This window comes from Pristiophorus japonicus, chromosome 4, assembly GCF_044704955.1.
Source record: "Pristiophorus japonicus isolate sPriJap1 chromosome 4, sPriJap1.hap1, whole genome shotgun sequence".
NCBI classification, from domain to species: domain Eukaryota; kingdom Metazoa; phylum Chordata; class Chondrichthyes; family Pristiophoridae; genus Pristiophorus; species Pristiophorus japonicus.
In genome coordinates this window covers 130742757-130765450 of record NC_091980.1, presented here as the reverse complement: position 1 = coordinate 130765450, position 22694 = coordinate 130742757, and the positions used below count along the sequence as shown (strand labels likewise).

Here is a 22694-nt window from a genome sequence, read left to right as displayed (position 1 = left end):
GTGGGGAGGAAGTACCCCCAGCTTGGAAGTTGAGAACAAAAGGTCACAGGCTCAGGATACAGGGTAGGAAATTTAGCGATGAGATGAGAAATGTTTTCACTCAGGATGGGGAAGCTGGGGAACTGTTGACTACAGAAGGCAGTGGAGCCCAATTGCTGAATATATTTAAGATGAGATGAGATATCTTGATACAGAAGGCATCAAGGGCTATGGGGTAAAAGCATGAACATGGTGGTGGTAAAGGATCAGTAATGATCATATTGAATGGTGGTGCAGGCTTCACATGACCAAATGGGTTACTACTGCTCCGATTTATGTTTTTTGTGAATAGGAATGTCAATATATTGAAATTATTCCAGAAAAGCAAAAAATTATAGGACTGTTTGCACTGGCAGCAGGGACGAGAACCAGCAGACACAAATTTAAGACAATTGGCAGAAGAACTACAGCTGATATGAGGATAACCTTTTATGCAGTGAGTGGATAATATCTGTATTGCACTGCCCAAGGGGGTGGTGAAGCCAGTTTCAATCATAGGATTGAACAATTACATGAAGGAAAAACATTGCAGGGCTACAGGGAAAATGCAAGGGAGTAGGACGAGCCGAAGTGCTCTTGGAGAGCCAGCAGAGGCTCAACAGGCTGAGTGGTTACAGCACAGGAGGCCAATGTATGATTATTGCATAACCAAGTGCAATTCTTGTGCTGCATTGTTATGGTAAATGGAAAATAAGCAACCAGTAACTTGCAAAGAGATAAAACCCAGCTCAATATTGAACAGTTTATTTACAGTTGATTACATTTCACATCAAGAGCCCAGGTCTCAGCCTGTACAAAGCCACCATTCTATGTAGGACAGAGTCTCACACACTTTGTATAAACACAAGTACTGATCAGAAGCTTAAATCACTCTCCCAGAGGGTGTGCTTGTCAAACAGGTACTCTCCCATGCCACTCTCAGGGACTCCCAGTCTCTTCAGGTTGGTGATGTGATCGCCAAGCTTCTTGATCATCTTCACTTGTTCATCCAAGTAGTGGGTCTCCAGGAAGTCACACAACTGAAGGAAAAACAAAGGAGTTATGGCCAGTAGCAGATATCAAGGAACATTGGGGCTTACTGCTTGAGTTTGAATTTTAGTCCTCTTGGACTGAGGATAGTTAAGTGGTGCAATTGAAACTGATGGAATTACTGCATTTAGATGAAAACTTGCCATTCAAAAAGGTGCTGGGAACAGACACATTTACAATATCTACCCCAAAATATAGACCAACACAAAGCTATTGGGCAGAGAGATCTTTTTAAATTAAGTTCAAGGACAGCAACTTACCCAAAAGCCCACATTGAAGAATTAGGAACTTGCATGAGGGTCAGTGCTCCCAGTGGAGAGTTTGTGCAGATCCAACAGACTCTGGTTCACATTCATCTCCATCTGCAGAGCTCTCTGCATGGCCTCCAGGACATTGCTCCATTCATCCTGCTCTGCTTTCTGAAGAGGAAAGTCAGATTAAACAAACAAGTATTTTTTGTCTTTAGATGCTCTGATAATGACTCCATGAGGCAATGTATTGTACTTTAACTGTAGTGACCTTAGTTCATTTTATGTGTCATGTATCTTACATTATATGTAACTGTATCCTAACATGCTATACATGAATAATAAGATATGACCTGTAACCACCAGCATACCTTACCACCAGGGGTGCACTTGCAAGAGACAGGTATACAAGGACAGGTCTCAGGCAAGTGCAGCATTCCAGAGCTGTGAAATAAAGGTACAGGTCCAGAGTGACCTGACTTCACGACATGCCTCGTGTGAGTCTGTACTGAGGGGACAGGACTTTACAGTGGTGATAAGTTACGGGATTACAGAATCCACAGAATGGCAAACAGATCAGATGAAAAGTACAATGCTGGAGACAATTGGGAGGAATTTACAGAAAGGCTCCAGCAATGCCTTGTAACCAAAGACTGGTTAGGAGATGACAAAACAGACAAGAGCCCATCTCTTGACCAGCTGTGGCTCAAAAACATACGCTTTTATGAAGGATCTGCTAGCACCCGTGAAAGCAGCAAGTCGTTTGAAGAATTGAGCACACTGGTAAGAGACCACCTGAAGCCAGCAAGTAGCCTGCACATGGCCAGACACAGGTTCTACAACTACAGATGCTATGTGGGCCAGAGCATACCTGACTTTGTGGCGGAACTTCGGAGGTTAGCTCGTTTATGTGAGTTCTCAGATGAACTGAGGAGAGAAATGCTGAGAGACTTTCATTGAAGGAATAGGCCATGCAGGCATACGCTGAAAGCTCAGAGACCAAGAACCTGACCTTAGAGGCAGCAGCACTGGTTGCAGACATTCTTGGTCGGGGAGAAGAAGAAACGAGGTTGATTTACAATGCAGGTACGACAACTAACGAACTATCAGAAGGTGGTGGTCACAGCAGTAAACAAGCTGCTACCCCCACACAGACAAAACCGGGAGAACAAGCTCTCGACAGCAGGCAGTGGCGCCAGAAACCATCAAGGGCCACAGGAACAGCCATTCACACCTCATCAACCCACAATGCAAGCAATCAACTACAAACTGAGGAGAAGCTCAAGAGATCAGCCAGACAGCTCATTCTTTGAGAACAATGGAAGTGGTCTGTGCTGGAGGTGAGGGTAGGCACTCGTCAAGGGGTTGTCGATTTCAGCAGGCTGTTTGCAGGAACTGTGAATATATAGGGCATTTGGCCAGCATGTGCAAAAAAAAAAAACAGCTTGGCTGATATACGAATCGTATGGGTCGGAAAGCGGACCAGAAGAAGGTGGGGACAGTACCTGGGACAACGATGTGCAGCGGGTCAACACGGTCAATGGCCGCTGCTCCTACAACAGGATGCCTCCTATAATGATGAGGGTCCTACTCAACAGAATACCTGTCAACATGGAGCTGGATATGAGAGCGAATCAATCTCACGTGTGCTCAACAATTTGAACAACTGTGGCCGCATTAAAAAAGAGACAGACCAAAACTCAAGGTTCGACACCAAACTAAGGACCTATACCAAAGAAATCATACCAGTCCTTGGCAGCGCCATGCTCTGTCACACACAAAGACAGTGAACAAACTTCCCCTGTGGATTGTCCCCGGAGACTCCCCTGCAATGCTGGGGAGAAGCTGGCTGGCAAAACTAAACTGGAAATGGGATGATGTCCATGCCATATCATTAGAGGGACGGACCTCCTGCTCAACAGTTATAAAGTGATTTGAACATCTCTTTCAGCCAGGTGTGGGCACATTCAAAGGGGCCAAAGTCAAAATCTACATCTCAGGATGGTAGACCGGTCCATCACAAGGCCAGAGCTGTACCCTATGTGATGAGGGAAAAAGATGGAACACGAACTAGACAGGCTTCTGTGGGAAGGCATTATATCACCTGTGGAATTTAGCGACTGGGCAAGTCCCATTGTCCCAGTCATGATGCCTGATGGATCCATACGAATCTGTGGGGACTACAAGTCGACCATGAACAGAGTCTCCCAACAGGACCAGTACCCACTGCCCAGAGCAGAGGACTTATTTGCCACATTGGCTGGAGGTAAACTTCTCAAAACTAGACCTCATCTGCGTATGACAAGAATTGACCGAGGAATCCAAGCTACTCACCACCATCAACAGAGGCCTTTTCATGTACAATCGATGCCCATTTGGCATCAGGTCAGCAGCTGCCATATTCCAGCGCAACATGGAGTGTCTGCTCAAGTCCATCCCAAGGACGGTTGTATTTCAAGACATACTTATCACTGGCAGGGACACAGACTCCCATCTCCGTAATTTGGAGGAAGTACTAAAGCGGTTGGATCGGGTAGGCAGACGAGACAAGAAATCAAAGTGCCTGTTTCTCACCCGAGGTTGAATTTTTGGGCAGAAGGATTAGGCCGCTGCTGGAATCCGCCCAACAGAGTCCAATACAGAAGCAATTCGCCTGGCACCCAGGCCCTGGAATGTCTCAGAACTGCACGCCTTTCTCGGGCTACTCAATTATTTTGGGAACTTTATGCAGAACTTAAACACGCTGCTGGAGCCTCTCCACATGCTACTCAGGAAGGGGTGCGATTGGTTTTGGGGGGATGCCCAGGAACTTGCCTTCAATAAGGCACACAACCTTTTGTGTTCCAACAGTGTTTTGACTTTCTCTGACGCAAGTAAAAGTTAGTTCTCACATGCGATGCATCAGCTATTGGGGTTGGGTGCATTTTGCAACACGTCAATAGTGCAGGCAAATTACAACCCAAAGCTTATGTCTCCAGGTCACTTTTGCAGGTGGAGCATGGGTACGGAATGGTAGAGAAGGAGGTGCTCGCGTGCATGTACGGTGTCAAAAAGATAGACCAATAACTTTTCGGGGCCAAGTTCGCGTTAGGAACCGACCACAAGCCCCTCACGTCCCTCCTATCCAAGAGCAAGGCAATAAACGCCAACGCCTCAGCACAAATTCAACAGTGGCCACTCATACTGGCGTCCTACGACTATACCATAAGGCACAGACAACTGTGCCGACGTGATCAGCAGGCTACCCCTGGTGACCACAGAAGGCTCTCACGAACAGGACTGAGAGATTGTCAAGGCAATCAATGCCTTTGAGTCCACAGGTTCGCCCATGACAGCTTTCCAAATCAGAGGCTCGACGGACAGCGACCCCACATTATCCTTAGTAAAATGATATGTCCTAACCAGTGACTGGGCAGAGGCTCGCAATGCCTGCCCCGAGGAATTAAAACCCTTTCACAGGCGCATGCATGAGCTATCACTACAAGCAGACTGCCTGATGTGTGGCAGCCAAGTAGTCATGCCTCTGCGAGGCAGAGAGGCATTTGTCCGGGAGCTCCACCGCGAGCACCCAGGAACCGTTATGAAGGCCATAGCCAGATCCCACATCTGGTGGGCTGGTATTGATGCAGACTTGGAGCTCTGCATCCGAAGGTGCACCATTTGTTCCCAACTCAGCAATGCCCCCAGGGAGGCTCCCCGAGCCCCTGGCCTACCAAACCATGGTCACGGGTGCACGTAGACTATGCGGGCCCATTCATGGGCAAAATGTTCCTCGTAGTTGTAGATGCATTTTCAAAGTGGATTGAATGCACCATTTTAAACTTGAGCACAACCTCCACCACTGTGGAGAGCCTCGCAACCATGTTTGCAATGCACGGAATCCCTGACATATTGGTCAGTGACAATGGTCCGTGCTTCACCATCGCAGATTTCCAAGGTTTTATAATTGACCACGGCATAAATCACGTCAAGACAGCACCGTTCAAGACAGCCTCCAAAGGCCAGGCGGAGAGAGCAATGCAAATCATTAAACAAGGCATGCTTAAAATCCAAAGTGCCACGCTGCAGGGTCGCCTGTTGCGACTGCTGCTGGCATACAGATCTCGTCCGCACTCACTGACTGGGATCCCCTGTGCAACTGTTGATGAAATGGACTTTAAAAACAAGGCTCTCATTAATCCTCCCAGACATCCACGAAATCCTTGAGGCAAAGTGCTCTAAGCTGACCGAGTACCATGACAGAAATTCAAGGGGGAGATGGAATGAGATAGGGGACAAAGTGTTTGTACTAAACTATGGCAGGGGTCCCAAATGGCTTGCAGGGACAGTAATGGGCAAGGAAGGAAACAGGCTACTGGTAGTACAAGTAGACAATTGCAAAACCCGCCAGAGGCATGTAGACCAAGTAAAAAGCAGATTTACCAACACTGCAGAACCAGACTACAATGTGGAACTCGCATCACACCTGGTGGACAGAGAGGGAACAACCTGAGGAAAGTGCAACTGCAACAGACAGCCCAGGCGAGTCAACAACAATCACACCAATTGAAACAGACAGCCCAGGCGAGATAACAGCAACCACACCCAAAGGCAAACAACTGAACCACAACTCAGATGCTCCACGCGAGAGTGTAGACCACCTGAGAGACTGAACCTATAAAGACAATAAGACCTTGGGGAGGGTGATGTCATGTATCTTACATTATAAATAACTGTATCCTAACATACTATACATGACTAAGATATGACCTGTAACCACCAGCATACCTGACCACCAGGGGTGCACTTGCGAGAGACAGGTTATACAAGGACAGGTCTCAGACAAGTGCAGCATTCCAGAGCTGTGAAATAAAGGTGCAGGTCCAGAGTGACCTTGACTTCACTACATGCCTTGTGAAAAGCTGTACTGAGGGGACAGGACTTTACATAATGGAACTCGTGGTGAGAATCACACCTGTTGGCCTGCCTTTTATACTGGGCAAGGCACACCTGTACAGGTCACCTGCAAGTCTGACTGCAGTGCCCTCTGGTGGCACATATGTAATAGTACAAGCAGTAAAAACAGGTTTGGAAATAGGACAGTATTGAAGGAAATTAGGGATGGAAAAATTGCAATCAGAAGTCTAGGTTACCATGAAACAATGTGTTAGAATATTGAATTACTGCATTAAGTCAACTACCGATGTCAAATTTATGAGGTGAATAGCATAGATGTATTTGAGGGGAAACTAAATAAGTACATGAGGGAAAAAGGAATAGAATGATATGTTGCTGGATAAAGCAAGGTGGGATTACGTCGTCTGAAGCTGATCACCAGCATGGACCAGTTTGTCCAAATGGCTGGTTCCTGTGCTGTAAATTGTAACCAACTCCTTTACAATGTATTGTGAACAATCAGTCTAAGGGGAACCAAACAGAAGGGCCCTCGTTTATGGAGCCAAACCTTGATGTCTGCCTAGATGATTCGGCCTCCACGCCGATTCTGGAATTCCATCAGTTTCTCAGCATGCTCATGTTCCTCATGTGACTGCTCCTTGAAGAACGCAAAGTGACGCAGGGCAACATCATCCCGGTCAAAGTAGACGGACTGCGGAGGGCTCAGAAGAGTAGTTGATTATTCCATGGCACACCCATTATGGGCATTGTACATGAAGTCAAACTCATTTTTCTTGCTTTAAGGGCTCAGTCTCACTGAACTTGAATGTATAGTTATGGAAACTAACACCTACTCAACTAACCTGGTAAAGACATTGGATAATTTCAGCTCCAGCCATAGGGAAACTTATGAGAAATATGAACAGGAGTAGATCACACAGCTCTGAGCCTTTTCCACCATTTATTATGGCTGATCTGATCATTGACTTATCCCCACATAATCCCCTAGCATTTAAGAAACTGTATTACAGTCTTAAATTTATTCAATGTCTCAGCTTTCCACAGCTCAGGCAGCAAATTCCACAGGTTGACAACCCTTAAGAACTTTCTCAGTTCTATATGGGCAGCCCCTTATTCTAAGATCATGCCTCTAGTTGTAGTCTCCCCCATCAGCGGGAACATCCTCTCTGTATCCACGCAGTCAAGCCCCCTCAATCTTATACATTTCAATAAGATCACCTCGTTCTTCTGAATTCCATTGAGTAAAGGCACCCCACCCCCCTCCACTCCTGCTGTACTGTGGCACTTTGCAATCTTTCTCCATTTAAATAAAAATTTGCTGATTTTTTTTTTCTGCTAAAGTGCATGACCTCACTTTCCAACAGTCAAATTTTTGCCCACTCACTTAGCCTGCCTATGTCCTTTTGCAGATGTGTGTTCTCACACATCACTGACAAAGTTGGGAGGAACAACAAACTAGGCTACGTTACAGACTTGGATGGAGGGACAGAGTGTAATATATAGATTGTAAATAGTTGGGGTACCAACACTGATCCCTGCGGCACTCTACTAGATACTGGTTGCCAATCAGAGAATGAACCATTTATCCCAACTCGGTTCTTTAGCCAATCCTCTATCCATCCTCGTATATTACCCCCAAAGCCTGTGAACTTTCATCTTGTGCAGTAATTTTGTGGCACCTTGTCAAATGCCTTCTGGAAGTCCAAATACACCACAGCCACTGGTTCACCATCAACTGGGTTTGTTACATCCTCAAAGAATGCCAGCAAATATATCAAACATGACTTCCCCTTCATAAATCCATGCCGACTCTACTGATCAAATTTTGCTTTTCCAAATGTCCCTGCTGCTATGTTAATAATGGACTCCAACATTTTTCCAATCAGATTTTAGGCAAACTGGTCTATAGTTTCCAACTTTTAAAAAAAATAGGGGCATTACATTTGCATCTTTCCAATCTGCTGGGACCTCCCCAGAATCCAGGGAATTTTGGTAAATTACAACCAATGCATCCACAATCCCTGCCGCTACTTCTCAAGACCCTAGGATGCAAGCCTTCAGGACCATTTATCTGACTTTCGCCCAATTATCTTACTGAGTCCTACCTCATCAGGTGATTGTTACTGCATTAAATACCTCCCCTCTATAGCCCCTTGACTATCCACCATTGGAATGTTGTTACTGTCCTCTACTGTCAAAACAGATACAAGATATTTGTTCAGATTTTCTGCCATCTCTATGTTGCCCATTACTAATTCCCCAGTCTCATCCTCTTGCGTGATTTAGAAAAATTTGCAGGCTATGGAAACAGTTGTATCACTCCGCCCAACATTCAGCAAGGCACAATGGGCTGAATGGCCTCCTGTGCTGCATCACTCCACAATCACCAATTCAGCTTTGATTGAACATGCTTAAAACTGGAACCTTAATCTTGGCACCCTATATCCATTGTAGCTTTGGAAATTAGTGACGGAGTTGCCACAAGATTTATACCCTGGTCATCAGTAGCATGCTCTAATAATACTACTTTATTACCCCAAATACATTTTGTACAGGCTAGTTGAGGGGCAGTATTGGCAGTCAAAGCAACTTCCTAAACTAGAGATCGAGTCACAGTGCAGAATTCATATTGTATATAAAAAAAAAAGAGAAAAACTAGCTGAGTTTTACTGTGTTGTCGGCATTAGGCACTTGCTGAATATATCAAAACACTAGGCATTAGGCACCTGCTGAATATATCTAAACTCAACTTTAAAGTGGACACACAAAATGGCTGCCCAGGCATGATGGGTACTCAATTAGTCAAGTGATGAACTGGGGCTGAATGAGCAATGACCTAGTGAGGCCCACTACCAGGAATGCCTTAGATACAAGATAATTATAACGAACCATTATAGTACACTGGTATAATCAGTGACTTCACACAGCCGAGCCCCGAGGAACAGAGATAAGGGGAGAACCTGCCTCACATAACGAGGTCATTAATTAGCCCAAGCTGACAAAACCGAACATACAGCCCTTGAGTTATATGGGGAATTCTGTTGGGTTAAAGAAACCTATATGTAATCTATAATCATTACGATTGGATTGTGTCCAGCCGAAGTGGGCTGAGTAACTGTAAAGAACTATTGTAAAACATAAATATCGATGAGTTTCTTTATTCGTCAGAGAGAAGTGCCTGGATCCAGTCTTGAGGCTTCCTTCCCGCATGCAAAAATAAAGGCCGCACTGGCGTTGGAACCGACTCAGTGTTGAGTGATTCTTCTGAGAAAACATTCATGCTAACAGTGCCATCATTAACAAGATTTTGGGGTCACTGACGCTCTTGGAGAAACCGGGTGAGTATACCTTAAACAAAATTTTATAACGGTGCAGAAGGTCGATGCTGGAAGATCAACACGAGGAGGCGGTCCAATATCTCAAACACCTAGCCTGAGCCTTAATTAAGAGGACTTTAGTCCCACGTGATGGCCAGGAACTAAGTAGGTGCCGGGAACACACTTGGACCGTGGGATCGTGATACTGAAAGACATCTTCCGGACCCATTAGTGTAATTTGAAATATACCCCGGGGTAGAACCAAGCGGTGTACAGCAGCTAACGGAATCCAAACCTGTGAACAGGGTCGGACTAACGGGTAGAGCGGTGGTAGGAAGTCGTTAAGGATACGTAGAGCACTGTGGGAATTGCTGAAACGCGTTTTAAGAATTGAATAAGTTTGTGCAACAGCAGAACTTGTGACCTGACAGTAGCCAGGAGACGGTCTACTACAAGTTACGCTAGGTAGAAAGCGGACCTCCGAGAGTAGATTCCTAACGGTTCTAGTCCTACCCAGGTATGGCCAATAAAACAAATAACCGAGTGGTGACCAGAAGGGTCCCTTACCCGCCACCTGGCGGAAAAACAAAAGAAACAAATCGAGAAAATGATTAGAGCAGGGTGGGATCTTCAGGACCTGCCAGCAGACCAGCAGAATGGTGGGAGAAGGAAAAGAAAGATAAAAATGAAAAGGCTGTAGTTTTGATACTGCGAGCCCACATAAAACTGAGGGGAAGTAAATCAACATGCAAGAAATAAAAAAACCTGATAGTGATTATCTTAAGTGAACTATGGATGCAAGAATAGAGCCAGCCAAAAAAACAAATTAATAAACTTGTTGAATGAAGAGACTTTTGTGAATGTCTGTCATTGAGTCCTTGTGATTTTATGACTGCGGAATGAATTTTTTTATGTTTTCATTTTTCCGAAAGCCTGGTTGGAAGAGGAATGCAAGTGTCTGTTTATTTTAGCTCCACCCACTTTTCTAAACAGAGTGAAAGTTTTTTTTAATTTTTTTAAACCCTTTGTAGTGTTGTCCTGTATGTGGGAAGTTAAGATATTTTAAGTTAGAAATGCAGGTATGGATTTATTCAGATGATGTGTTACAGAGCTCGGAAATGTACAAAGGATAGGTTTGTTGAGCAAAAGATAAAAAATACATGGTCCCGGTGGTTAAAAAAAGAATTTATTTGACACGCTCACTTACTTGTCGAAAGAAAACATGCAATGATTGATTACATTGGGTTGAAAGACATAAATTTAGTCTAGGAATGAGATAAAGAATGCCTTTTTAAAAAAAACTTCTCGCTCAAAAAAATATTTTAAATAAAGATTGAAATTACAACGTTTGAATTGGGATTTTGAGATATTCAGAGAAGGCACAGCAAAATATTGAGGTGGATTCAAAAAAAAATTAAATCTGATCTCTTAAAGGAAAAAAGGAGATAGAAAACTAAAAGGTTTGGAAACAATCTAGAAATACCTTCAGGGATCAGGTCAAACTCCTGGGCGAGTGGCGAGCTATCTGTGAAGGTGTAAAAGGGACTTTTGAAAAATGTTAAAAACAGCAAGCTTTAGCAGTTTAGAAGAGACATTTTAACAACTGAAACTGGAGCATTTTGAGATAACGAAAAGCAGCCCTCAAAACCTAATTGCTGGACTCCATTCTAGTCATGGAGAAAAGAAAAAGATAACTTTGAAAGTAAACAAATGATTTTAAATTAACAAATTTATGGAGTCACGAGCCCTCAGTGTAGAATACAAAACCTAACTTGAAGAAAGGAGATCTGAAAAAAAAGATGCAACGTACTAAATAAGTGCTAAAAAAATGTTTGTGATGGGACAAGACATAACTTACTAAATACGAGTTGATGTTTGCTGTGAAAAAGATATTGGTTTAATTAGAAAAAGAAAAAATTGGAAGAGGTAAAAGACACTCTACATTGATAATGATTTTAAATTATGAGAAAGTTTCAATGCAGTTTGAAAAAATTTCCAAAATGGACAGTGTTTATCAAGAAAAGTCCCGAACAGTCTAAACAAGCAGGAGGGTTTTGAAGATAACGAGGAGAAAAGATCAAAGCTATGCAAACTCAGCACAGAAAGAAAAAAACTGGGAATTAGAGAATCTTACTGAATTTTTAAATTCTTATAGAAAATGGAACTAGCACAGATGTTTAGATTTTGTGCTGAGAGCGAAATAAAACACAAGATTTGCCCAGTGAACAGAACTGTTTAAAAAAAAAACCCGAAATGTTGGAATGTATGAAAACAACAAGAGGAGATCTAAGCTATGCTAACTCAGCACAGAAAGAAGAAATGGAACTGGCACAGAAGTTTAGATTTTGTGCTGAGAGAAATGTAAAAAACAAAATTGAACTTCAGTAAACAAAAGAGCTACTAAAAATGTGTGGTCTCATCTTAAACCAATTTAAAAAAAATTATTTGGCAAGTACTTGAATTAGAAGTTAAGAAAAAATTGGAGTTTAATCTAAAATGCTGTCTTTCCCGATGAGAAGATTTTTATTATGACCACTTTACTAATGATTTATGCTGTTTAACAGATTCCTAATTTCTAAGCAAGTTTAAGGCACAGACTTGAAAAAAAATTATTTTTTGGATGATTATGTGAAGTCACGTAATGACATCAGACTTTCTTACAAACCTGTAAAGGAGATAACCCTTTCCATTGACAGCTGTTTTATACTGGACATTATTAATTTGGATTTCTTAATAAAATAAAGAAGACTCACTTGACAGACAGAGGAAATGGTGGAATATTCAGAACAAAAATAAAACGGAACTAGCTGGTCAAGAGTTAAAAGCTAAGATAAACAGGCTGGAAGAGATGTTTTAAAAAACAGGACTAGATGGATAGTGCAGTGCGCAGCCATAGCACCATCACCTATGGCAATAGAGCCAATGTACCCCACGGTGGGTAGGTGTCGTCCACAAACCCAACCTAAAGGTAAAGCAGACAGCGATGTTTGGAGGAATAATGGTGGCTTTGGTGTTGATTGGAGTTTGGATAATATTTAGATGGGTCATCATGCAGGCTCAAGCACAGCAGGCTCATACGCAAAACCGACAGCAGCCCAGACAGGGACAAGTGATAGAGATGGTACGACTATAAAGAATATGGTTAACCTAATCCTTACCTCCGATTCCACAGAGTGACAACGACACAAGTAGACCAGAACCTAACACCTGGTGACAACCAGGCTATCGGTTTAAAATTTTCAGATAAAACACTCACCAAGATGGGACCGCAGTGGTGACTTCCACTCTGGGGACTCATGATACTGGGAACCTCAAGACCCACGCAAACACTGGATGATACCAAGAGATTGCAGCACACTCAGGAAATAAACAACTACATGAACTATGGAGTCTTGTTTAATTTAACGGATGGAATGTGCATCCCAGCAGCCAAGGACTGGAGCAAGGACAGGACTTATTTTAATGCATGGTTACAAGTGAATCTTAAGAACCGGGTATGTGTACAGTGCTCCACGGGTACAAGGAGCAGCTGCATTAAACGGAGGGATGTCAAAGGGCCCGATGAATGTACTTTCGGCATAATTTGCACACCTCCGGGACAGTCCCAGCAATTAGGCATCTGCAAAAAGAGAGTGGGGCTGTGTGGGTACTACGAGGAGGTGGGGGCGGCTGCAATATCATTGTATGTATGCTTCTCACCCCCTCCGACACTACACCCCATAAGAACCACTACATTGCCCGAGGAATTGCCTTGTCACATAACTACTGAGGGACCAGAAAATGCGATTGTAATGTACAACGAAGGGGAATTATTGTATGATAATGTTAAACATGAAATTGTGCCTGTCCTGATCAATATTTCAGGCATCCAGATGCCAGAATACTGTACAGAACAGTAAAGGAAAATGTACAATGTATTAAGTAAAGTTGTAATGCAGCAGGCTGCCGATGCAATGGGTGCCAGTAGATTCCGAGGACAGGGGTCAGCCCCCAGGATAAAGAGGGAAATAGTTAATGATGTTGCTACCGGTTTCAATACAGGGGCCTCCGTAGTAAACTCGATAGATATACAAGGGTAAAATGAGAGGGTGCAACAGCTTAGAGGGGTGATGAAGGGGTTAAGTTATTAGAGAGTGGAGCAAAACCAGGAAGACCAAGCCAACCTAGGAAAGGAGGGTGCCGAAATCCAGTTGGATGGCATCTCAGTCCTGGAAGCTCACGTCAAAACCAATCACCTCATTGATAGAGAAAAAGAAGATACAGGAAAGCAAAGACAGGGGCAACTCTGTCACGCTTATGGTCTGTGGATGGTGGGACAGATCCGCCACAATCTCAGAAGTACCCAATTGGATAGACAGTTCACATTTTGCTCAGTTGGCTAACCAGAGGGGGACACTGGATAATTGTACTCTGAAGGGACTGACCGAGTACACCCAACAATTCCAGATTGCCAGATGGGTAGGAATACTGGGATAGGGATACTCCTGATGACCCCTATAGCCACACCGGATTCAGGGCCGTTCCCCCTGTACCAACGAGAATATCGGAGTAATACAGGAAAATGTCTCCATACGTTACTATCTGACCAGCACCTCCGCCGTTTGTTGAAACGGCATACGACATATATAATTCAGCTTAGATACTGGGAGGCTGTTTCCCCTCCGGGCTGGGGAGTCTAGAACCAGGAGTCACAGTCTCAGGATAGGGGTCAGGCCATTTGGGACTGAGATGAGGAGAAACCGGGATCTCCCAAACAGAATGCAAGCAAAGGGGGGAGATCACAGTATGCTCTCACCCGGTAGGCCGAGGTGAGCTGGACGAGTGCGGGTTTAAGCGAACCGACGGGTGTGTACTAGAAATAGTGCCCGCACACAGGCACTTCGCGAGGGTAGGCTACAGAGGGAAGGGAAGATACTGCGTCTCTACCACAGAGCGTTCATACCGGTATAATGACCTGCAGTACCCGATACCAACCGAACATTTGCTTTGCGCCGCTACGACCTGTCACAATCGGGCAAGCGCACATCACCCAGGTTAGGCGCCGGAAGCCTGAAGTTATTGATGTAACCGATCAGCTCCACGATCATTTGCAGGATTATGACGAGCCAGTTCAGGTCCCTATCCAACATCTAACCGAAGTATTACGAGAATTGAGGCTCGGTGGGTCAATCCATAAAGCTCTACCACCAACTGCAAACTAAAATCAAAGTACTGGAAGAAGATATCGAAGGAGACTGAAAGTCAGATTTGGTGGATAAAGGTCTGGGACTGGGGAATAAATTTGAACATCCATCCTTGGATTCAAATAATTTCACATACTAGTCGGGATACAATTAATCTTAGTAATAACATGGGGCAGAATGGCCTGCCAGGCATGCAGGCACAAAGCACGACAAAAAGGGACCCATGACCGGTCCCCAAATACTAAACAAGCCTGTCTAATAAAGGGGGAGGATTTGGCCTTTGTTAATTTGATTTAAGCAACCGGGACTCCTGAAACCACATGACTCGCCAGCACATTGAGGCAGGGAGTACCAGGCCGTGCACAAAACTAATAAAAGTAGGACGGTCGGTTAAAGGGGGACTAGGACTAGTCCCTTTACTGAAGGGGGGGGGGGGGGGAGAATTGTTGTTGGCATTAGGCACCTAATGAATATATCTAAACTCAAGTTTAAAGTGGCCACACATAAAATGGCTGCCCAGGCATGATGGGTACTCAATTAGTCAAGTAATGAACTCGAGCAATGACTGAGCAATGACCTAGTGAGGCCCACTACCAGGAATGCCTTGGATACAAGATAATTATAACGAACCATTATAGTACACTGGTATAATCAGTGACTTCACACAGCCGAGCCACGAGGAACAGAGATAAGGGGAGAACCTGCCTCACATAACGAGGTCATTAATCAGCCCGAGCTGACAAAACCGAACATACAGCCCCTGAGGTATATGGGGAATTTTATTGGGTTAAAGAAACCGATATGTAATTTATAATCATTATGATTGGATTGTGACCAGCCGAAGTGGGCTGAGTAACTAAAGAACTATTGTAAAACATATAAATAACGATGAGTTTCTTCGTTCGTCGAAGAGAAGTGCCTGGATCCAGTCCTGAGGCTTCCTCCCCGCATGGGCATTGGAACCGACTGAGTGTTGAGTGATTCTTCTGAGAAAACATTCATGCTAACATACTGGCTACAATCATGCCAAAGAACTAAAACTACCACATGCAGCATTAATTTGGCACAGTAGCGGAGAAGCAGAGACCACAGAAAAAAAAAGTGTTCGGAGAACCCCTCAGAATTTGAGGTGCTTGGTGAAGATCACAGGGGTTAAGGTAGAGTCCACAGTGTAGACAATTGATGAACTTTCTTTGCTTTATTGGTGCTAAAAGTGCGAGGAAAAAAGGATACAATCTGGTACTTAAAATTTAGAGGTTAGAAACACTAGGAACAGGAGGGAAGCAGAAACATTTGTAACACTTTCCTCCCATCCTCCCCCTGTGGAGGTGAGAGATGGCTGGGAAAGAAAGCGTTTCAGATTTTCACCACACTTGTGGGAAAGAATACTTCCTAACTTCCCTCCTAAATGGCTTAGATTTATTTTTATGACACCACCCATTGAACCAGCAAGGTAAGGACAATCCATGCAGTGATTTAGAATGAGGATACTAATTCTGAATTCCTTGCATTGTGTGCAGAATGTATTCCAAATAAACTTAATCAAGCTCAAGATTCCAGGAAAAAGAAAGAATCAAGATAATCAGATGATACAAGGAACAGAGAGAATTTGTTAACAAATACAAATTAAGATAAATTGTATTATATTATAGCTTTAAATGTGAATTCACTGCATAGATTCAGGGCGGGTTGGGGGGGGGGGGGGGAAGGCGGGGTGGACAGAAAGAGAGCAAGAGGTGAGCTGTGTACAGCACAGGATTTCATAAATTCACATTACATAGTCTCCATTGTAAAGTGGCAAAAACACAAAACTCACCAGAAAGAGATAAACATAGGAGAAAGAAAGCTCCATGTTGATCTGCTTGTTGACAGCATCCTTACAGTCCTGGTGGTAATTCTGACGCACTTGAGAAGCCATCTTAATATTTTATTTTTCCAAAGTAAAAACTTTGTTGAAGTACAAAGGTAACATTTTGCCAATCTCAAACACCTATATTTATACTGAGGGATAATCCAGGGTGTGGCATTCTTGATGATGAGTGACAGTCATCAATACCCAATCAGAAGTTGCATCTTCTCAGAGCACCAATCAAGTAAAGGAAGGAGGGAGATGGACTCCCAGAGCCAGTCAGATCTTTGAAGAATGAGCATCATTGGCTGACAACTCAATGAGGATCTCAATTGTCCTAACTATCCTCAAACACAGTTCAAATATCCAGAGTCACAGGTTTAATTGGATTCTCTATTCTTTGGGCTAATTAATTGGAATGTTTAATTCAGCTATCGGAAACACTTAAACCATAAGTGCTCCCTTTATAAGGGGGAATAAACTTTCAGACCCACATTATGACAAAACTAACAAAAAAACTTTTAAAATTTTACATTATTTCCCTGTATCCACGCTGCGCTCCCCTCCCTCTGGTGCCCTCCGATGACGGAAAGCCTCAAGCATACCGGCAGACACCGCATGCTCCCAATCCAGGGATACCCGGGCGCGGATATAGCCGCAGAAGAGAGGCAGGCAGACAGAGGGAACACCCCATCGACCGTGCTCTGCCTGGACCAGTTAATGGCCACCTTGAAAGATTCATTGAATCTTCTGTTGTTTGCGAGTCAGTGTTTTTTTAATAGTTCTGGATTGTTCAGTGGGTTGATCATTTGCAGGTATCTGTGGGTTTGAAGCAACATCCAAACAACTCATTGGATATTTGTCTGATCGACTGAGACGATAGACAGAGAAGTCGAGAAAGGGAAGTGAAGTGACAGAAATGGACCATGTGAAGGTGAGTGAAGGGTGGAAATTGGGAACATAGTGAATTAAATGTTCCAGTTTATTGTGAGAGCAGGAAACAGCACCGATATTATCAATGTGCTGGGAAAAGAGGTGAGGGAAGGGCCATGGTGGGATTTTAATACAAGGATAAGAATCTTGAATTTGAGGCGCTGTCAGACCGGGAGCCAATGATGGTCCACAAGCACAGGGGTCATGGGTGAGTGGGACTAGGTGTGTGTTAGGATACGGGCAGCAGAGTTTTGGATAAGCTTAAGTTTATGGAGCATGTAAGGCAAGCAGGAGAGCATTGAAATAGTCAATTCTAGAGATAAAAAGGCACAGATGAGTGTTAACCATTGGCGCAGTTCTGAGCTCAGAGCGAGGAATACCTGCAGCTGAACCCATCATCATAGGCAGTCACTCAGTATCGAGGAAGACTTGCTTTCACTCCTAAAGTGAGTTCGTTGGTGGCTGAACAGTCCAACATGAAAGCCACAGACCCTGTCACAGATGGGACAGATATTCGTCGGGGGAAGTGGGTGGGTGGCACTAATATACCACACCTTCCTTCCGCTGCCTGACCTCTTCACGCTCGCAGCGTTGAGATTCGAAGAGCTCAACACCCTCCCGGATACACTTTTTCCAACTAGGATGGACTTCGGCCAGAGTCTCCCAGGCATCAGTGGTGCTGTCGCACTTCATCAGAGAGGTTTTGAGGGTGTCCTTGTAACGTTTCCGCTGCTTAACTTTGGCTCGTTTGCCAAAAAGGAGTTCCGCATAGAGCAGTTGCTTAGGGAGTCTCATGTCTGGCATGTGGACTAAGTGGCCTGCCCAGCAAAGCTGATCACATGTGGTTAGTGCTTCAATGCTGGGGATGTTAGCCTGCGCGAGGACACTGATGTTGGTGCATCTGTCCTCCCAGGGAATTTACAGGATCTTACAGAGGAATCTTTGGTGATATATCTCCAGCGACTGGATGTGCCTTCTGTAAGTCGTCCATGCCTCTGATTCATACAGTAGGGTGGGTATTACTACAGCCCTGTAGAGCGTGAGCTTGGTGGTAGGTTTGAGGGCCTGGTCTTCGAACACTCCTTTCCTCAGGCAGCCGAAGGCTGCACTGGCGCACTGGAGGCGATATTGAATCTCCGCATCGATGTCTGCCTTTGTTGACAGGAGGCTCCCGCGGTCTGGGAAGTGGTCCACATTGTCGAGGGCCATGCCGTGAATCTTCATGTCTCGGGGGCCGTGCTGTGCAGCGAAGACAGGCTGATGGAGGCACTTTCCCTTATGGATGTTAAGTGCAAGGCCCATGATTTCATATGCCTCAGTGACTACATTGACTAAATCCTGGAGTTCAGCCTCAGAATGTGCGCAGACGCAGGCGTCGTCCGCATACTGCAGGTCAACGACAGAAGTTTGGGTGGTCTTGGACCTGGTCTGGAGAGGGCATAGGTTACACTGCTTCCCACTGATTCTGTAGTTTAGTTCCACTCCAGCAGGAAGCTTGTTGCCAGTGAGGTGGAGTTGGCAGCGAGAAAGATTGAGAAAAGCGTTGGAGCGATGACGCAGCCCTGTTTGACCCCGCTTCGGACGAGGAATGGGTCTGTAACAAATCCGCTGATAAGGATCACGGCATGCATGTCGACATGGAGCAGGCGAAGGATGTTGACAAACTTTTGGGGCTATCCAAAATGGAGGTAGGACGCTCCAATAGCCCTCACGGTCGACAGTTTCAAAGGCGTGGAAAAGATCTAAAAATGCCATGTATAAGGGCTGGCGCTGCTCCCTGCATTTTCCTGCAATTGGCGTGCTGCAAAGATCATGTCCGTTGTTACCCGTAGGGGACGAAATCCACACTCTGACTCCGGACGGAGCTCCTCGGCCACAGGGAGAACACAGTTGAGGTGAACTGAACCACATCCCTGTGCAGCTTGTTAAGTTTATATAGAACCTTGGCTAGACAACACTTGGAGTATGGTGCAAAGTTCTGATCTCCATAGAATTATATAGAAAGTTAGAATTAATAATCTAAGAGAGACTTCAAAGAAACTTCTTTACTCAGAGAGTGTTCAGAATGTTTAACTCGCTTTCGAAAGGAATAGTTGAGACAAAAAGCATAGACGCGTTTAAGGGGAAGCTGGATGAACACATGAGGGAGGAAGGATTGGCAGGATATGCTGACAGGGTTAAATGAAGTTGGGAGGAGGCTCAGTGTTTGAAGTCAAGTCCTCTCAGTACTTCACTCTCCATGCTCATGATTGAAAGACTATTAAATCGATCTTGTCTCATTCGGTTCCTCACCTCATCCTTGATGCGTTTTACGTTCAAGAAGGACCGCTCACCACTGCAATTTGCCAGGCTGAATGGCCTTTTTCTGTGCTGTAAATTCTATGTAATTCTTAAAACAAGGGTATCTGTAAAGTTTTTCACATCGAGTGAGCTGAAGAATTTGTTTTATCTGAAACATGAAGCCGTGAAACTCATCAGCACGCAAAACCCAACATTACTTGTAGAATTGTGACTCATCAACGTATGAATTGTGGTGACATCGATACTCCAAAAGTGCCATTGAGAGATGCAAAGAGTGCGATAACATAGTGGTTATGTTATTGGACGAGTAATTCAGAGGCCTGGACTAATGATCCAAAGTCCCACCATGGCAGCTGGGGAATTGAAATTCAATTAATTAAATTAAAATCTGGAATAAAAAGCTAGTATCAGTAATGATGCCCAGGGAGCTATCGGATTGTCATAAAAACCAATCTGCTTCACTAATGTCCATAGGGAAGGAAATCTGGCCGATATGACTTCAAACCCAAAGCAATGTGGTTGAGTCTTAACTGCCCTCTGAAATGGCCAAGCTAGCCAATCAGTTATAACAAACCGTTACGAGAAACAATAATTAGAATAAAACAGGACAACCCGGCATTGACCTCGGCACCGGCTTCTGACATGACAATGGTACACCCAGCCCAGTCGACCCTGCAAAGTCCTCCTCACTAACATCTGGTATCTTGTGCCTAAATGGGGAGAGCTGTCCCACAGGTTAGTCAAGCAACAGCTGACATAGTCATAATCACAGAATCATACCTTTCAGCCAATGTCCCAGATTCCTCCTTCACCATCCCTGCGTATGTCCTGTCCCACCAGAAGGGCAGACACACCAGAGGTGGCGGCTCAGTGGTATCTAGTCGGGAGGGAGTAGCGGTAGGAGTCCTGAACATTTAATCTGGACCCGATTAAGTCTCATGGGTTCAGGTCAAGCTTGGGCATGGAAACCTCCTGCTGATTACCACCTACTGCCCTCCCTCAGCTGATGAATCAGTACTCCACCATGTTGAAGGCCACTTGGAAGAAGCACTGATATTAGCAATAGGCTTCAATGTCCATCAGCAAAAGGGGCTCGGTGTCACTGAGCAAGCGAGCTGAGTCCTAAAGGACATAGCATCCAGATTGAGCTTCCGACAGATGGTGAGAGAATCAACACAAGGGAAAAACCTACTGATCTTGTCCACAGCAATCTACCTGTCACAGATTCATCTCTCCATGACAGCATTGGTAGCAGTGACCACCACACAGTCCTTGTGGAGACAAAGTCTTGTCTTCACACGGAGGACACCCTCCTTCGTGGTGAGTGGCTTGACCACAGTGTTAAATGGAATAGATTCAAAACAGATCTCGCAGCTCAAAACTGGGCATCCATGGGGCACTGTGTCATCAGCAACTGCAGAATTGTATTGCAACACAATCTGTAAATTCATGGCCACACCTCTAGCCAAGCTGTTCCAGTACAGAGACACTGACATCTACCCAACAATGTGAAAAATTGCCCTGGCACGTCCTGTCTAGAAAAAGCAGGACAAATCCATTCAGGCCAATTACCGCCCCATCAGTCTACACTCAATCATCAGCAAAGTGAGGGAAGATTTTGTCGACAATAATCTGCTCACCGATGCCCAGTTTGGGTTGTGCCAGGACCACTCGGCTCCTGATCTCGTTGCAGCCTTGGTCCAAACATGTACAAAGGAGCTGAATTCCAGGTGAGGTGAGAGTGACTACCTTTCACAGCAAGGCAGCATCTGATGGAGTGCAGCATCAAGTAGCCCTTGTAAAATTGAAGTCAATGCGAATATAGAAAACTCTCGTTGAGCTGGACTCATATCTAGCACAAAGGAAGTGGTTGTTGGAGGTCAATCATCTCAGCCCCAGGACATCTCTGCAGGAATACCTCAGGGCAGTGTCTTTGGCCCAGCTATCTTAAGCTGCTTCATCAATGAACTTCCCTCCATCATAAAGGCCAGAAGTGGGGATGTTCGCTGATGATTACACAGTGCTATGTTCCATTTGCAAGACATCAGAAAATGAAGCAGTCCATGCCCACATGCAGCAAGACCTGGATGACATTCAGTGTGGGGCTGATAATGGGCAAGTAACAATGGCACCACACAAGTGCCAGGCAATGACTAACTGCAAAAAGCGAGAGTCTAACCACCCACCCTTAACATTCACTGCCGCTGAATTCCTCAGCATTAACCTCTGGGGGTCATCGCTGATCAGGAACTGAACTCGCCCAGCCGCATAACTACTCTGGTAATAAGAGCGGACCAGTGGCTGGGTGTTTTGCGCTGGGTGTCTCACCTCCTGACACCCGAAAGTCTTTCAAGCATCGACAAGGCACAAGTCAGGAGTGTGGTGGAGTACTCTCCACTTGACTGGCTGAGTGCAGCTTCAGCAATCATCAAGAAGCTCGACATCGTCCAGGACAAAGCAGCCCGGTTGATTGGCATCCCATCCACCACCTTCCACATTCACTGCTTCCACCACCGGCGCACCATGGCTGCAGTGTATACCATCGACAAGATGCACTGCAGCAACTCGCCAAGGCTTTTTCAGCAGCACATGTCATCCCAAGAGCTCTAGCAATTAGCAGGACAAGGGCAGCAGAAGTTTGGGAATACTATCACCTGCAAGTTCACCTCCACGTTACCACCAACCTGACTTGGAAATATATCACCATTCCTTTTTCGTCACTGCATCAAAATCCAGGAACTCCCTCCCTAAAAGCACTGTGGGAGTACCTTCACCACAAGACTGCAGCGGTTCCAGAAGATGGCTGACCAGCACCTTCTCAAAGGCAATTAGGGACGGACAATAAATGCTGTCCTTGAGCTCAAACATTGCTGCGCTCAATAGCTGTTACTCACTTCTT

At 44.8% G+C, this 22694-nt stretch overlaps 1 protein-coding gene across 1 annotated transcript; it reads right to left on the bottom strand.

The window, feature by feature from the left end:
* Nucleotides 1-893: 893 nt before the first annotated feature.
* Nucleotides 894-16630, bottom strand: LOC139262609 (ferritin heavy chain-like). The gene is made up of 3 exons (XM_070877767.1): nucleotides 16529-16630; nucleotides 1362-1487; nucleotides 894-1058 (listed from the first exon to the last, which is right to left on the bottom strand). The coding sequence occupies exons 1-3, from the start codon at nucleotides 16628-16630 to the stop codon at nucleotides 894-896; spliced, it is 393 nt and encodes a 130-aa protein (XP_070733868.1).
* Nucleotides 16631-22694: the final 6064 nt, after the last annotated feature.

Bases quoted from the DNA above. Each gene is read 5' to 3' on its own strand.
- LOC139262609 (XM_070877767.1), bottom strand. From the start codon at position 16,630: ATGGCTTCTCAAGTGCGTCAGAATTACCACCAGGACTGTAAGGATGCT. The intron at 1,488-16,528 runs GTGAGTTTTGTG...TTTCCTCTTCAG, and splicing joins CCTATGTTTATCTCTTTCTG to AAAGCAGAGCAGGATGAATG. The intron at 1,059-1,361 runs GCAAGTTCCTAA...TTTTTCCTTCAG, and splicing joins CTGGGAGCACTGACCCTCAT to TTGTGTGACTTCCTGGAGAC.